We start from the raw sequence: 17,787 nt of genomic DNA, 5'->3' as shown, positions 1-17,787 counted from the left end.
TTAGTTGACAAGCGTCCAAATTTTGATCACATGACGATGAGGATACTGCAATGGTTGTACGTGTGATAAATCGGTTATAAATCACTTTTTGCTGTTATAACTTTGTGCGGTTACTAAATAAATGGTTGTAAGTTGAGGACTACCTGTGTTTTCATTATGTGGCAGTGGCTTTCATCTCCCTGGCTGACTTTTCACACTTCCATTAAATCCCAAGTGGAACTGCCTAGGGGAAGGATTTTTCAATATCTATAGAGGCGGTGGTATCACAATCATTGTTAAGGAATAATATGACAAATGGTTAGAGAATTTCTTCTTCTGTTAGAAAAAAATCTGGAGTCATTGTCTTCTTTTCAGTTCTACTTCGAGAAATTAAGACAGGTGGCCAAACTATTGAGGTATTTGATGCTCATGGGAAAAGCTTGGAAAAAGAAACAATTGTTTCTTACTCAGAATGAGAATCAAATACAAAAGACTGAAAATCCTTCAAAGAAGGGAAGATTTGGGATCAGTCAGCCTGGAACTTTTAATGATATACGTTTTCTGTTAAACTTAAAAATTATTCATACATGGTATTGCTTCCCACTTTTTAAATTGCATTATATTTATCTGAGTCTTACTAGAAAGGGTGGAATGGTTGCCAACCAATTGGAATTGTGCTTTTTGTGGTATTTAGTGGCTAGACCCTGATTTGTCTGAAAGCTTTTGGAAAAAGTGGGGGGAAAATACACACATTTTTAATAATTAATATTAGCATGGGTATATTGTCCATCCCCCCCCCCTTAAGATTTATAAAATGATGCAAGACAAGAAATGTTGATAGTTGCTTAATTTAGCAAACCCAAACACTGGAAAAGAAAGAATATGCTCCTAAATCTGGGCAAAGTGATATAGATCCAATCTGTATGACAGAGGTGACTTATTTATTTATTTATTTTTATTTATTTATTACTTAGATTTTTATTCCGCCCTTCTCCCGAAGGACTCAGGGCAGTTCACAGCCATAATAAAAATAGAACAATATACAATTAAAACAACAATTAAAAAACTTATTATATATGGGCTGAGATATAAAACAATATCCTATTAAAATTAAACTCTCTAAAAATATAAAATTTAAAAATTTAAAAATCACGAAGCCAGTCCCGCACGGATGAATAAATAGGTCTTGAGCTCACGGCGGAAGGTCCGAAGGTCAGGCAGTTGGCGTAATCCAGGGGGAAGTTCGTTCCAGAGGATAGGAGCCCCCACCCTCTGGACTTGATTCCATTAGTCAAAGCAAAGAGGACTGCCTGTATATCTATTAGGTTAGAAAATTATAGCTTTAGTCTGGCAAGTTTCTGTCTATTAGGTGTAAACAAAAAAATAATTGGACTCAACTGGATTAAACTCGGTCATCTTTGGGCTTAGGTCTGACAAATATCCCTGTACTTTCCAAAACTATGCAAAACTGCCTGGGATATTTTTTTAAATATGGCAATGACTTTCTGAGCAGGAATGTAATTCCTGCCAGAGGAAATGACAAAGCCATCTGAACAATGAAAGTTTTCCTTTATTTAGGGGTTGAAAGAGTATTCAGGGTGTAAGAAGCCAGCCCAATATCCTTGATCATGTAGGAGAAGAAAAGGCAGAGCCAGAGGGTAGAGTCAAGACAGGAATCAGCTTAGAGTCCTTACATTGCCGCAAACGATTCAAATGCAACCCCCCTTGAAATCTGTTGATTCTTATCTAGCGCCAATTTAGTGCTGACCCTTATTTGACTAGATTCTTTTGTATAGGCTCAAGCAATAAATCTTCTCTACTAGAACTTAATGTTTGATCCTGATTCCCCACACCTCACAGATCAGTAGATACTCCGCATTGGCCAAAAACGTTCAAGGAATAGAATAGAATAGAATAGAATAGAATAGAATAGAATAGAATAGAATAGAATAGAATAGAATAGAATAGAATTTTTTATTGGCCAAGTGTGATTGGACACACAAGGAATTTGTCTTGGTGCATATGCTCTCAGTATACATAAAAGAAAAGATACCTTCATCAAGGTACAACATTTACAACACAATTGATGGTCAATATATCAATATAAATCATAAGGATTGCCAGCAACAAAGTTACAGTCATACAGTCATAAGTGGAAAGAGACTGGTGATGGGAATGATGAGAAGATTAATAGTAGTGCAGATTTAGTAAATAGTTTGACAGTGTTGAGGGAATTATTTGTTTAGCAGAGTGATGGCCTTCGGGAAAAACTGTTCTTGTGTCTAATTGTTCTAGTGTGCAGTGCTCTATAGCATCGTTTTGAGGGTAGGAGTTGAAATAGTTTATGTCCTGGATGTGAGGGATCTGTAAATATTTTCACGGCCCTCTTCTTGATTCGTGCAGTATACAGGTCCTCAATGGAAGGCAGATTGGTAGCAATTATTTTTTCTGCAGTTCTAATTATCCTCTGAAATCTGTGTCTTTCTTGTCGGGTTGCAGAACCGAACCAGACAATTATAGAGGTGCAAATGACAGACTCAGTAATTCCTCTGTAGAACTGAATCAGGAGCTCCTTGGGCAGTTTGAGCTTCCTGAGTTGGCGCAGAAAGAACATTCTTTGTTGTCCTTTTTTGATGATGTTTTTGATGTTAGCTGTCCATTTTAGATCTTGCAATATGATAGAACCTAGAAATTTAAAGGTTTCTACTGTTGATACTGTGTTGTCTAGTATTGTGAGAGGTGGAAGTATGGAAGGGTTTCTCCTACCACCATTTCTACGGTTTTGAGTGTGTTCAGTTCCAGATTGTTTCGGTCGCACCACAAGGCTAGTCGTTCGACCTCTCGTCTATATGCGGATTCGTCATTGTCTCGAATGAGACCAATCACTGTTGTGTCATCTGCGAACTTCAGTAGCTTAACAGATGGATCGTTGGAAATGCAGTCATTGGTATACAGAGAGAAGAGAAGTGGGGAGAGCACACAGCCTTGGGGGGCCCCTGTGCTAATTGTACAGGTATCTGATGTGATCTTGCTTAGCTTCACCTGCTGCTTCCTGTTTGTTAGGAAGGAAGGAAGAAGGGTATACCAAGTGGACTCTTTCTAATAGTTTGTCCTGTTGCTAAGTTTTCTGAGAAGTCTAAAGTTCCCTTACCCAATTTCATCCCCAGCAGACATATCTGCCTACATCTTTCAGTATGACCAATACAGATAATCCTCAACTGTTTGTTTAGTGACATTTCAAAGTTACAGTGGCACTGGAAATAGTGCCTTATGACCATTTTTCAAACTTACAACAATTGCAGTATGATTCCCATGGTCACTTGATCAAAATTCAGATGTTTGACAACTGACCCATATTTATAATGATTGCAGTGTCCCTGGGGTCATGTGATTCCCTTTTGCACCTTCTGACAAAGCAAAGTCAATGGGGAAGCTAGATTCACTTAACAACCATGTTACTAACTTAACAACTGTAGTGACTCACTTAACAAGAAAAGTTGTAAAACAGGCCAAAATTCACATAACAAATGTTTCAAACAGAAATTTTGGGCCCAATTGTAGTTGTAAGTTGAGGACTTCCTGTGGTCATTGATGGTGAATGATGGAGGTTCAAGTTTATGGTCTCTGAAGCAGAGAGCTTTACTTTAGAGCATTAGGAATTATGATGTGAGGATTTTGATGACCACCTGACTATTGCAAACGTAAGGATTCTAATAAACTGTATTAAAATCAGATAATATGTGACTTCAGTTCTTCATGAAACTGATGAATTATGCATGTTTATGGCAAATATGTAACAGTGGAAGAATATTTTGCTGATCAGAAAAAAAATCCTGTGTATATGGTTTTTTAATGTGTCTTTCTAGGAAAATAGAGATTTGACAGACGAAATATGTCTTGATGGAGATATTAACAGCACATTTAATAATAAAATGCCATTTCAGAATTATGAGTCACCCTAGAATTTTAAGAAGTAAATAGCAATAAGAAAATTTGCAGTTCAGTCTTCTTTTTTGAAAATAATAAGGAGATTTTTTTGGGTGTGTATATGTGTGAAGGAGTAACACTTGCTCAATCCATTTATAAAGCTAGACATTTTTGAGAATAAAAAAAAATCTGTTTTGGATCTCACATAATTACAAGGTCTGTTTTCATTACAAATTAATGGTTCTTTAGATATCTGTGAGCCTGAAAATAGCTATGACTATTTAAGACATATTTATTGTATTCTTAAAAGAGTTGCAACAACTTTTTTCTACATTTGAAGAGTTAGTTAATGTTTTAATGACAGTCTATCCCATCTAAACTATTCCTGCGTGCTACTAATGGAATGAGTTTCACAGATTTTATAAATAGTTACCTACTTATAAATACATTTTATATAGATAGTCCTTGACTTGCGACCACAAATGAGACCAAAATTTCTGTTGCTAAGTTTGTTAAGTGAGTTTTGTTCCGTTTTATGTCCTTTCTTGTCACAGTTGTTAAGTGAATCACTACAGTTCTTAAGTGAATCTGGCTTCCCCATTAACTTTGCTTGTCAGAAGGTTGCAAAATGTGATCATGTGATCCAGGGAATTGCAACCATCATAAATACATGCCAATTGCCAAGCATCTGAATTCTGATTACATGACCATGGGGATGCTGCAGTGGTCATAAGTGTGAAAAATGCTTTATAGTGTAAGCCATGTTTTTCAGTGTCATCATAACTTCAAGTTGTCACTAAACAAATAATTGTAAGCTGAGAATTAGCTGCAGTGATACAGATATTGTGGGGGAGGGAGATAAGACTTCATAAAGTCATCTCTATGTGAAATGGGTGGCATATAAGTTTAATAAACAAACAAACAAATTCCCTTTTAAACCCTGTAATCCTTTTATTCGGGATAGAGAATAGAATAGAATAGAATAGAATAGAATAGAATAGAATTGAATTGAATTGAATTGAATTGAATTTTTTTTTTTTTTTTATAAAAAGTTTGGGCTAATAACCCTTTTTATAAAAAGCCCGACTAATTGTATATAACTGTACATTGGATGAATTATTTGATATGATTGTAAAAATTGAATTGAATTTTTATTGGCCAAGTGTGATTGGACACACAAGGAATTTGTCTTGGTGCATATGCTCTCAGTGTACATAAAAGAAAAGATATCTTCATCAAGGTACAACATTTACAACACAAATGATGGTCATAGGGTACAATTTAACACTTAATGATACAACACTTAATGATAAGCATAGGATACAAATAAGCAATCAGGAACAATCAATATCAATATAAATCATAAGGATTACCAGCAACAAAGTTACAGTCATACAGTCATAAGTGGAAAGAGATTGGTGATGGGAACGATGAGAAGATTAATAGTAGTGCAGATTTAGTAAATAGTTCGACAGTGTTGAGGGAATTATTTGTTTAGCAGAGTGATGGCCTTCGGGAAAAAACTGTTCTTGTGTCTAGTTGTTCTGGTGTGCAGTGCTCTATAGCGTTGTTTTGAGGGTAGGAGTTGAAACAGTTTATGTCCAGGATGCGAGGGGTCTGTGAATATTTTCACGGCCCATCAGGGTGACTAGAAGGAACTGAGCATTTACTGGCTGGATACTCTTCCTGACTCCTAAATGGAGTTCACAGCAGATATTTTCTCTGCTGTGAACTCTGCTGCCTAGGATTGAACTCCCAATCTTCCAAGTGGGAGGCGAGCGCCACCACAACACTGTAAATAAATAAATAAATGAATGGCCTATTAATATTTTTTTGCCTGAAGATTGCTATCTTGCAAATTACCAACACGCTGAATCTGTGGACATTTATTAATTTGCTGGAAACCAAGATGTTAACTTTTAGCAGCCTACTTATTCATGTTTTTAGCAGCATAAACATTCCTGCATATTTTCTTCATCTGAACAAAAGAGCTTTTAATCTTTATTTACCAACAGAGGTGGATTAAAAATAAAGCAGACCCTGCTTGTGGATTTATACTCTCACTCTTCCTGACATTTCTTATTCCCCCAGTGATTTTTACAAAAATTCTGCAGGGTGGGTAGTATTATTAAATTAGCTTTATAGATTGATGGGAGCGATTTAAGAATGAGAGCCAGGAGATCTAGAAAATATGTATGTGTTATAGAAAAAATAGATAAAAATAGTTATATTTCATTATTTGTTTGTTTGTTTGTTTATGAAATGTGTTAGCTGCCCAATGTAAATGCATCACTCTTGGCAGCAAACAATCCAACAGTATTTAAGAAGATAAATAATCAATTAGTGATCATTAATAATTTATTAATTTTATATGCTGGCTGACTCCTAGTAACTCTTGAATAAGAGTCCAAAAATAATGCAAGGAACAAAAAATAACTCAGGCGCTATGTAACAATTCCATCATAAAACAAAGACTGTGATAATTAAGGACCTTTGTAGTTTTGAAAGACTGACTTTCAAACCTAGTTATTCACAACCCCAGAGTTAGTACCTGCAAGAGATAAGGTCCACTTACCTGCCTAAAAGAGTGGATGCTTATTGATCTGTGGGAAGCTGATTTTGGATAATAGCCATGGAAAAGTTGGTAGTTTTCAGAAAATTTGAAATGTGGAAGGAGGTCAGAGGATATCTTACAAACTATCTTGCTGAAATAGCATGCTAGGCTGGTAATATTTTTCAGCGCTCATAGGCTCCTTTTTTTTCACGCCTTGGCTGCAATCCCTGTAAATTCACTGCGTTTCTTTTGCCCTTTGGAATAGGATTTTAGGGATTACTTTAAAGGAGGCAGGTAGCTTGGACTATAATTGCTTCTGCAGAATGCAAAATGGCTTTGCAGAATAGTTTCCATGTTCTAGCTTCATGACTAGAAATTCAGGACAAAATTTATGAAATCCTGTGAAAGTTTTGACTGACTTTGACGTGAGTAGGCTAGAGAATTCATTAAAAGAAGCAAACTTTGCTTAAATTCTCTTTTGACTGTGAATCTAAAACAAAATGTACATTATTCCTGAGAAGACATTCTGCTTTTAGGGAGGAGGGATGTTCATGGATACATATGAGGCATTAATAAAAATCAAATCTATGCCTGTAAAAAATTAGCACATAATCGCTCTCAGCTCAACATAGCCCGGTCTCTAAGATTTTGCTTTACCACATGCAAAGAGCTTGTTGCCTGTGATTCAGAAGACGTAAACCAGTTCCTGGGAGAGCAACCGAATATCTAATCCTTTTCTGAATCATTGAGCTGTGATGGTGCAGTGATTAGAATGCAGTATTGCAAGCTGACTCTGCCAACTGCCAGGTGTTCGATCCTGACCAGCTCAAGGTTGTCTCAGCTTTCCATCCTCCCGAGGTTGGTAAAATGAGGACCCAGATTGTTAAGGGCAATATGTTAACTCTGTAAACCACTTAAACAGAGCTGCAAAAACACTCTGAAACGGTATATAAGTCTAGGTGCTATTGCTACAATCCTAAACCTGGTTTATTCATAGGGATTGGGGAGAATGAAGAGGTAGATTCTTATAGTGGTTTCTTCTGGATATCAATTTGCAGATTCAAATGCCATTTCCCCCCCAGTTTTGGCAAGCTCAGAGAGAGAAAAACCTTTCTATTTTTGGATAAAAATATGACATAGCAGACATAGTACAGAAAGAACTATAGAAATGGGAGGAAACTACTGTACACAACACAAATTATAGCACACACTATTGACAGTCATTCTCAGAAGTTCTGAAAGTTCTTAAAATGGTACTGCAAATTCTGTAATCCTGTCACAGATATTGTGGTTATGCCCTATAAGCATTTTCTTGCATTATTTTAAAAATTAGCATTCCTTTTATTGCTGCATATTTCAGCTCACCCCTTAATCAGCCTATAAAGAGTGCCTCCAACACCCTTCTTTTTCTGTCACCTATGCTGTAGTGATTTTGCCTTGCACAGGCTGAACAGGGCGAGCATGAAAAGATAGCTGGCATTGCTTTTTTATCTTTTATCTATCCTGTAGAGGCATGAGATGGCTCGTTGCACATTCCTTTCTGCCACAGTCATGCTGTTTTGCTTTATAAGCACCTTGTCACATCCAGAGATAGCTAAGTTCTACTCAACACCATCACACCCAATGTGAGGAAAGGGAAAAAAATGGACGGGAAGAATGCTTGAAAGAAAAGTGGCTACTTATCGGCTGCAAAAACATGCATGATTTCTGGGCATAATAAATGCTTCGGACATTCTTTGGTTATTCTAAGCTGAGACGACCAAGTTTAGCAGAACTTTCTGCTGTGTAGGCAAGTAGAATCAAAAGTGCAAAGAGTTCCTGGATCTCTCCCTTTAGTTGGCTCCATAGATTTTCAATTTTCAATTTTCAATTTTCAATTGGATTAAAGTCTGGGCTATTCCCAGGCCATTCCAGAAACGCCCTAGACCAGGAGTCTCCACACTTGGCAACTTTAAGACCTAACTCTCATAATTCCCCAGTCAGAATGGGGATGGTGGAATCAGCTAAGGGGAAAGAAGAGGCAGGTAATCTTTTTTTTTCCCCATAAAAAAGTTTTATTTTTACAATCATGTCAAACATCTCATTCAATGTACAGTTATATACAATTAGTCGGGCCTGCCCAGTCACCACCCCCCTTTTTAACACTCTTCCCTCTTCTACCTTCTACTTTCCAGACCTTCCTCTCCTTCTCTTATCTACAGGGATAAGAGGGAGGAGGGAGGAGAGGATGTAGAAAAAAGAGAAGAGGCAGGTAATCTTGATCTCATCCTGCCCGATTTCAGGATGAGGCCACAGACTTCTCAAATGGATCGGTAAGACCACAAGAATAGCCTGATTGGGTCAAGCCAAGATCTCTTTTATCCCAGCCGTTCGTTTACAGATAGTCCTCAATTAACAACCACAATTGAGCCCAAAATTTCTGTTGCTAAGTGAGACATTTGTTAAGTCAGTTTTGCCACAGTTGTTAAGTGAATCACTGCAGTTATTAAGTTAGTAACGTGGTTGTTAAGTGAATATGGCTTCCCCATTCACTCTGCTTGACAGAAAGTGACAAAAGGGGATCAAATGACCCATCATAAATATGAGTCAGTGGCCAAGTGTATGATTTTTGATCACATAACCATGTGGGTGCTGCAACAGTGATAAGTGTGAAAAACATCATAGGTCACTTTTTTCAGTGCCATTGTAACTTAGAACAGTCACTAAGCAAACTGTTATAAATCAATTCCCATAATCCTTACCAGTATATATCATATTTATTTTTGCCTATTACTATATGCATAGATGTTAAGTTACTTTATATAAATATGCTCCATGTTGTCTTTCAATCCTGATGCTACATGAATGCACCCCCTGATACATCCTAAATAGTCTAGAATCTCCTGGTAGACTCCTGTCCCAGTGTCCAGATAATATCACCCGGGTGCTGGGATCTATTTGTCCAGATGTAGAAAAAAAAACATCCAGATGTAGAAAAAAGCATATAGGGAAGGATGGATTCTAGCTTAGACACAACTCTTGGTGCGCCAAAATATCATACATCCAGACGGTTTTGAACAATTCCCCATTTAGACTGATAAAGGGGATCACATTTTTTCCAGCTTGCACCTTTTGTTAATTAAAAACACTTACTGATTGCTGCATTTCTGTTACAGACAACTACTTCATTAAAGAGGGCACAACAGATCCATTACTGTGTGGCAACAGCTCAGATGCTGGGTGAGTTTGATTTGATCATATTTTGAGAAAGAACGACAAACCTCTGTCGTTAGAACTAGATTTTCTTAGTTTCCATAATGTTGTGTAGAAACCACGATTATGTCATATATGTTGCAATGTCATTGTGCAAATGATGTAAATTATATAATTTGAATTATTTGGACAGTGATATCTCAATATGTGTGATCTCACTTCTCCCCTTTCCCTTTACAGATGTACTTAATAACTTCTTTGTTGGTATTTTTGCATGGAGTAAGTTTTTGAAATAAGTAAAAGGAAAGGAAAAGGAGCAAAGACCACAGGGAGGGGAGATTGGTCTGATTGCAAGTTGTCATCAATTTATGACCACAATTCAGCCCAAAATTTCCATTACTAATCAAGACAGTTGTTAAGTGTGTTTCCCCCCATTTTGCAATCTTTCTTGCCACAGTTGTTAAGTGAATCACTGCAGTTCTTAAATTAGTAACATAGTTGTTAAGAGAATCTGACTTTCCCATTGACTTCACTTGTGAGAAGATTGTAAAATGTGATCACACAAAGCTGAGACACTGCAAACATCATAAATATGAATCAATTGCCAAGCGTCCAAATTTTGATTATGTGACCCTGGGGATGTTGCAATGCTCATTAAATGTGAAAAACAGCCATAAGTCACTTTTTTGAGTGCGGTTGTAACTTCAAACAGTCAGTAAACCAATGGTTGTAAGTCGAGGACTACCTGTAGGGTATGTTTCTCCATCTCTCTAGTTCTCGGAAATTTTAGGTTGGATCCAAACTACTGTAGCTGATTTGATCTAGACTAAATTAGTTGAATTTAATTGCACTGAAATGTAATTTAAATGTATGCATAACTTATTGCATAAATTTCAGTAAATAAAATACAATAGACTCTGCTGGCTGTTTTCTTGGAAGTAGAGTTCACCAAGTTCAATGAGACTTTCTATATGGATTTCCTTGGAAAGTACAAAATTATGTATGCTTATTTGAAAGTACTTTAAAAGAATTTGAAGTCCAGTAAGACTAATGGTTAATTGTATTTCTGACTGCTTCTATTCAGTGGAGCTATTCATGATTGTTAGTTCAGCTCTAGATGGCAGTCACACTTCAGAGGGTCAATGCGAATGGCAAAGATGGTCATCCAGTCATGATAATAACATCTGCAGAAAAAGATCAGGTTAAGTTGCTAATATTTTTCAGTCTATATTCCTAGTATTTTCCCCATGTATTATTCTCCTCTTCCTCCTCCATTGGGAACTAGTGAATGTGCTTGTCCTGGCATTCCATTAATAATTAAAAAAGGAGAATGCTAGAAAAGAGAAGGGAACATAAGAAAAAAAAATTGAACTAGAGACATGAGAGAAAAGCAAGAATGAAAATGACGCATGATTAATTCCAGTGTTGCTGCTTTCAAGAAACAGAGCATATTTTTAAAGGTCTTTGAAAAATATGTCTATGATGAAATTTTAAAAGAATTTCCATGGCAGAATTTTAAAGGAATTTCTAAGGAAATCTAAATGCCACAGTTGCCTTGAAATAAAAAAATAAAACTGATATAAAACTATCCTGAGGTGTATAAAAAGCTTCTCCATTGTGTGGAGTTTGAATTAAGGAGGTTCCGATGGAAGATTACAAGGTGCTTCGGAGCAAGTGTAGGCATATTACCTCAAGTATGTATTTTTGTGTACAGATAATCCTCGATTTACAACCGTTTGCTTAGTGACCTTTCAAAGTTACAAAAGCACTGAAAAAAATGACTTTCAACCGGTTCTCATATTTACAACAGCATCCCCATTGTCACGTAGCAATAGCACTTAGACTTATATACCACTTCACAGTGCTTTCCAGCCCTCTCTAAGTGGTTTACAGAGTCAGCCTATTGACCCAAATAATTTGGGTCCTCATTTTACCCACCTCAGAAGGATGGAAGGCCGAGTCAACCTTCAGCCTGGTGAGATTTGAGCTGCCAAATTTCAGGCAGCCAGCAGGCAGCAGAAGTAGCCTGCAGTACTGCTCTCTAACCACTGTGCCACCGTGGCTCATTATCTAAATTCAGGCGCTTGGCAACCTGCATGTATTAATGACGGTTGAAGCATGGGGGGGAGGGTGTCATGTGATTGCCATTTGGCTTTTCCCAAACAAAGTCAATGAGGAACGCTGGATCCACTTAACAATTATTTGATCCAATTATTTGCAGTGATTCGCTTAATAACCACGGCAAGAAGAAGTATAAAATTGGGCACTACTTACTTAACAACCTACTTTACAACCGCCTCACTTAAAAATAGAAACTGTAGTCTCAGTTGTGATTGTAAGGTGAGAACTACCTGTAGTTACTGTGCAAACCTAAGAAAGAAATGCTTTTTTTTTTTTATTTTTTTTTAAGGAAGAGCTAACTTGTATGATACCATTTTGGAGCATATATTTTTTTTGGCATAAGTTCTGAATGGTTTCACATCCCTATTGGGCATATTCCAAAAGACATTTTCAGTAGATTGCTAATTGGCTGTGACATTGCCAGGGTCAAGGGGACAATGAAAAAATGTGCCCTCTGTTCTCACGGAGGCCCTGTTCTCCTTAACCTTTCTTCTGAAATTTTTTTCCCATTTTAAATTTAGCCATCTGTGGCTCTTTCCCTCCCCAGTACCTTCTGTCATTCCTTTCCACCTTACCAGAGAGCAGAATTTTGGGTTGTTCTTCTCTCTTGACACTGTTTTTAAAAGAATGGGATGTACAGATAGTCATTGATTTAGAGCTATTCATTTAGTGACTGTTCAAACTTAACTATAGCATGAAAAAGGGGACTTACAACCATTTTTCATACTTATGATATTCACAGCATCCCCAAGGGCACGTGATCAAAATTTGGATGCTTGACAACTGGCTTGTATAGATAGTCCTCGACTTGCGTCTGCAAATGAGCTCAACATTTCTGTTACGAAGCAAGATAGTTATTGTGTGAATTTTGCCCCATTTTATAATCTTTCTTGCCACAGTTGTTAAGTGAATCACTGCAGTTGTTAAGTTAGTAACACAATTTTTGTGAATCTGACTTTGCTTGTTAGAAAATTGCAAAAGATGATCACATGACCCGGGTTACTGCAACCTTCATAAATATGAATCAGTTGCTAAATGTCTGAATTTTAATTACATGACCATGAGGATGGTCCAGCAAAGGTCATAAGTCTGAAAACAGTCATAAGTCACTTTTTTCAATGCCATTGAAACTTTGAACGGTCACTAAATGGACTGTTGTAAGTCGAGGGGTACCTGTATTTATAATAAATACATAGAATTGTGTGATCACTCTTGGTGATCACCATCCAGCTTTCAACAAGCAAAGTCAATGGGGAAAATCTGATTTTCTTAATTATCTCCTGATTCACTTAACAACTGCAATGATTTGCTTAACAACAGTGGTGATAAAATGGGGTGCAACTCATTTAGCGCCTTGTTTAAGCACAGAAATTTTGAGCACAATTGTGGTTATAAGTCAAGCACTACCAGTACTGCCATAGAGGCTGAAATTCTTTTTTACAAAAACATTCTAGGAAGAAAAATTGAGGGACATAGAATCTGGAACCTTCATGTTGACTTTAAATTTTCTCCTAGTAGTTTGATCCAATGCTGTTTTGACAAATACAAAGAAGAGAAATTGAGGCACCCCAACAAATGGCAGATGTACCAAAACACCTTTGACAATTGCATCCTAATGATAGTTTGTTCCTATAGAAACCTAAATTACCTTTATTCTCTCTTGAACTTTAATTTCATTTATAGATTTAGCCAAAAGTAATTTTTATGCTCTATAAGGAGATGCATTTTTCTTCCTTTGGTTTTCAAGTTCATTGTTTTACCTCATCTATAAATACACATAATTTAGAAAGAGATTGAAGCCTTAGAAATTTTTCTCTGAATTTCAGTGCAATTTTAAAGGAGAACTATTTCTGCTGTTGTTGCCAGGGCTTTTCTTTAGAAAATCCCTAAATGTATTTTTGTTAAAAAACAAACAGACAAACTTCGGGACACCTGTTAGACAAGATGCAAAAGTGGCCATACTTTTTTCTAAGAAAAAAAAAGTTTTGCATATAAATTATTTCTTATTTAATTGCTGAAATGTTTACCACAAATGGGGAGATATAAAAGACAACGTTTTAATTTTCCAATTCCAATCATTCTTTTTTCTAAAATTTTAGTGATTAAATTCAGAAGTTGGCTGGGAGACAGATTTTGGCAATCTAACGTTAGTTAGCAGTTTGAACAAAGCTAGTAACAAACATTTGGTAATTGTTCTTTTAATTGGTAACAAAAGCAAAATGTGTTTAGAATGGAAGAATAAGATTGATGTCGTCACACAGTTTTTCCTTCTGGACCATTATCTGTTGGGACCCAGGCATGAATGGTAGAGAAAATGTAGGCTGAGATTAATTTTATTTTTCACTTGCTTTAACAATTTGAAAACTCTGAAGAACTTGTTGATCTCAAAAGTGGTGATAGTTTTAAAAGAAAGATTGTGCAGAATTGATCTACAATATGAACAACTACCAGTTTTGATGGTTGCTTCCTGGTCTCTAAACTACAAGCTGCATCCACTGAACATATTGAATACAAGTAGTCCTCGACTTACAACTATTTGTTTAGTGACCATTTGAAGTGACAATAGCAGTGGCAAAAGTCACTCATCATCATTTTTCACACTTACGACTATTGCAGCATCCCTATGGTCACATGATCAAAATTGGCAACTGATTCATATTTATAATGGTTGCAGTATCCCATGGATCATGTGACCTTATGGCAAGGAAAGGCAAGCCAGATTCACTTAATGACTCTGTTATTAGCTTAACAACTAGTGATTCATTTAACAACCATGGCAAGAAATGTCAGAAAGTTGAGTAATCTCACTTCACAACTGTCTTTCTTAGCCACAGAAATTTGGGTCTCAAGTGTGGTCATGAGGACTACCTTATCTAGGAAACTCCTAGTTTTTGTCAGAACACAACCTGTACAATTAACACTAGAGGAAGGATTAAGGCTATGTTGAATAGCAGTGCCTATTCTAGTGCTTCTTGATACTCTTCTGATTTCCTAATGTCAAGCTTTTCACAGGGAAGTCGCATCTTTACAGACAGGACTCTGACTGAAAGGTCCAGTTAGGTCTAAAGACATGATCCCAAGATCAGTGAACTGCGTGGCTTTACAGCTGCTGAATGAAACCACATTTGATTCTTGGGGCAAATTCAGTTTTTACACACAGTCTTCTGGAAGAGTACATCTAGTGCTCAACAACAGTTCATTTAGTCACCATGCAAGTTACAACAGCACTGAAAAAAGTGACTTATTACTGTTTTATACACTTATGACCCTTGCAGCCTCCCCCTGATCATGTGATCAAAATTCAGGTGCTTGGCAATTGACTCATATTTATGATGGTTGCAATGTCACTGTGTGACATTATCAACTTGTGTGACCTCCTGACAAGCAAAGACAATGGGGAAGCCAGGTATACTTAACGACCATGTTACTAACTTAACATCTGCATTGATTCACTTAACAGCTGTGGCAAGAAAGGTCATAAACTGAGGCAAAACTCAAATTAACCAATGTCTCACTTAGCAATAGAAATTTTGGGCTCAATTGTGGTTGTAAGTCCAGGATTAACTGTAATCAGGCTCCTAACATTCTGAGTGACTTCTTCAGTACTGTCTTGGACTAGGTGGATGGAACCCAAAGCACCATTTGAATTTCCCATCATAGCTCTGAGTGATGCTACATCAGGAGCATTGTGGGAAAATAAAATAGCAGTTCAAAGATGCAGATCCCGGAAGGGGCAAAGAGAGGAGGAAATGGGTATAGGAAGGAACCTCCAAAATGCTTTGAGCCCACAACCCAACTTACAAACACAACCTAAACCAAAACTGAGCAGGAAAATATTCATCTTATTTCAATGTGTTATGACTCTAGCTTAATGGCCATGAAATCAGTTTGCTAGTTCCCCTTCTTTGAGATTAAAAGCAACCCAGATGCTTACAATATCTGCCACATTTTTTTGCTGGTCGTTCACCGTCCTTTCCTTTCTTAGTCTATCATCTACGTTTATCTCACTTGCCTGTAGAGCAGAATGTATGTAGGAAGACGGCTGTCACAATATATGTATTTTGCAATTTCATTTAACAACTAGGTCTCCAGTTAACCATTTTGCTTCAGTAGAATTTCTTCCGTTTCCATTTAATGAGGTCAGTCCTGAATAGATTCAACAAAGAGGGCAGGTTGCAGGTCCTGTCAGCTAAGGAGCTTCATCTGGGCTCCAGATTTTGGAGGGTCTGAAGTGGTGGCCCCTTTTTGCTGCGGGCCCTGCTTTACGATAATCCTTTCCACTTAAAATAAGGTAAAGTTTGCTTTATCTCTTCTGACTTTCTGGAAGTCTCTCAAGACCTGGTGGTGTTATTAGGCCTAAGACCCTGTTTGCAGACCTGCAAAATACTGAAATGGCTCCAGCATGTAGGTAGTCCTTGATTTAGGACCAGGATTAAGTTCAAAATTTCTATTACTAACTGAGACATTTGTTAAATGGGTTTTGCTCCATTTTACAATTTCTCTTGTCACAGCTGTTTTTTTAATTTGCATTTATATCCCGCCCTTCTCCGAAGACTCAGGGCGGCTTACACTATGTTAGCAATAGTCTTCATCCATTTGTATATTATATGCAAAGTCAACTTATTGCCCCCAACAATCTGGGTCCTCATTTTACCTACCTTATAAAGGATGGAAGGCTGAGTCAACCTTGGGCCTGGTGGGACTTGAACCTGCAGTAATTGCAGGCAGCTGTGTTAATAACAGACTGTCTTAGCAGTCTGAGCCACCAGAGGCCCTTTTAAGTTAAGTAAATCACTGCAGTTGTTAAGATAGTAACATGGTTGTTAGATGAATCTGGCTTCCCCATTGACTTTGCTTGTCAGAAGGTTGCAAAAGGGGATCACATGACCCCAGGACACTGCAAATCAGGGGTGAAATGCTATCGGTTCAAACCGGTTCGACTGAACCAGTAGCGATGGCAGCGGGTAGTTCGGAGAACCGGTACTGACTGCAACGCAAGGCTCCACCCACCCGCCTGCTTGTAGTTACTTCCTGGTTTCAACCAGGAAGTAACCTGCTTTTTACCCTCTGAGCATGTTTGAGCATGCACAGAGGGTCCGTGCGTGCATGTGACATGTGCGTGCACTTTCGAACCGGTAGGGAAGTAAGTAGATTTCACCCCTGCTGCAAATGTCATGAGCCTATTGCCAAGTGTCTGAATTTAGTTCATGTGACCATGGGGATGCTACAACAGTTGTAAGCATGAAAATAAATCCCTTTTTTTTCAGTGCCATTGTAACTTTGGATGGTGACTAAATGAGCTGTTGTGAAGTTGAAGACTATCTGTAATTAACTCTGCTCTTTGCCCAGTGTCTTTTTGATTTTTGTTATCTGCTTTTTATAATTTTAAAGTTTTTAATAATATAAATATGAATTTGTACGTATTGTTTTTAACTTTATTATAGGCCACCCACAGTAATTTTATTGTGAGCTGGGCACTTATATAAATAGAATGAATGAATAAAGAATAGATGTACTGAATAGCTTTAATATCTGCTCATGAGTAACCGTTTATTTAACAATCATGATACATTATCCATTATTTCATTTATGAGCCAATATAGTTGAGGGCCTTGTATGTGACTATGATTCAGCCTTAGAATATTTTTCTTCCTTTTCTTTGTATTTCAAAATTCAGGCTATTTAATTATATTTAATTAACAGGCGGTTTGCTTTGTCTAGACTAGAGTGGTGTTTCTCGAACTTGGCAACTTGACAATGTGTCGACTTCAATTCTCAAAGTTCCCAAAGGAATTGAAGTTGGCACATCATCAGGTTTTCAGTTGCATTTACATTGCAGTTTCCCTGGGTCCCCAAAATTTCTGTTGCTGACTGAGACAGTTCTTAAGTTATTTTTTGCTCCATTTTATAAGTTTTCTTGTCACAGTTGTTAAGCGAATCACGGCAGGTTTTAAGTTAGTAACACGGCTGCTAAGTGACTCCAGCTTCCTCATTGACTTTGTTTGTCAGAAGGT

General features: G+C 37.3%; 1 protein-coding gene across 1 annotated transcript in view; it reads left to right on the top strand.

Annotated features, from left to right (window-relative positions):
- The window catches only part of LOC131197664 (sodium channel protein type 5 subunit alpha-like), a 391,694-nt gene that overhangs the window by 166,502 nt on the left and 207,405 nt on the right, over nt 1–17,787 (top strand). Inside the window, exon 8 of the mRNA XM_058182005.1 lies at nt 9,616–9,679. Within this exon, the coding sequence (XP_058037988.1) occupies nt 9,616–9,679 (64 nt within the window). The remainder of the gene's footprint in view (nt 1–9,615; nt 9,680–17,787) is intronic.

This window comes from Ahaetulla prasina, chromosome 4 (genome assembly GCF_028640845.1).
Source record: "Ahaetulla prasina isolate Xishuangbanna chromosome 4, ASM2864084v1, whole genome shotgun sequence".
Lineage (NCBI taxonomy): Eukaryota > Metazoa > Chordata > Lepidosauria > Squamata > Colubridae > Ahaetulla > Ahaetulla prasina.
Note: the sequence above shows the minus strand (reverse complement) of the source record. Positions and strands in the feature narration are given on the sequence as shown.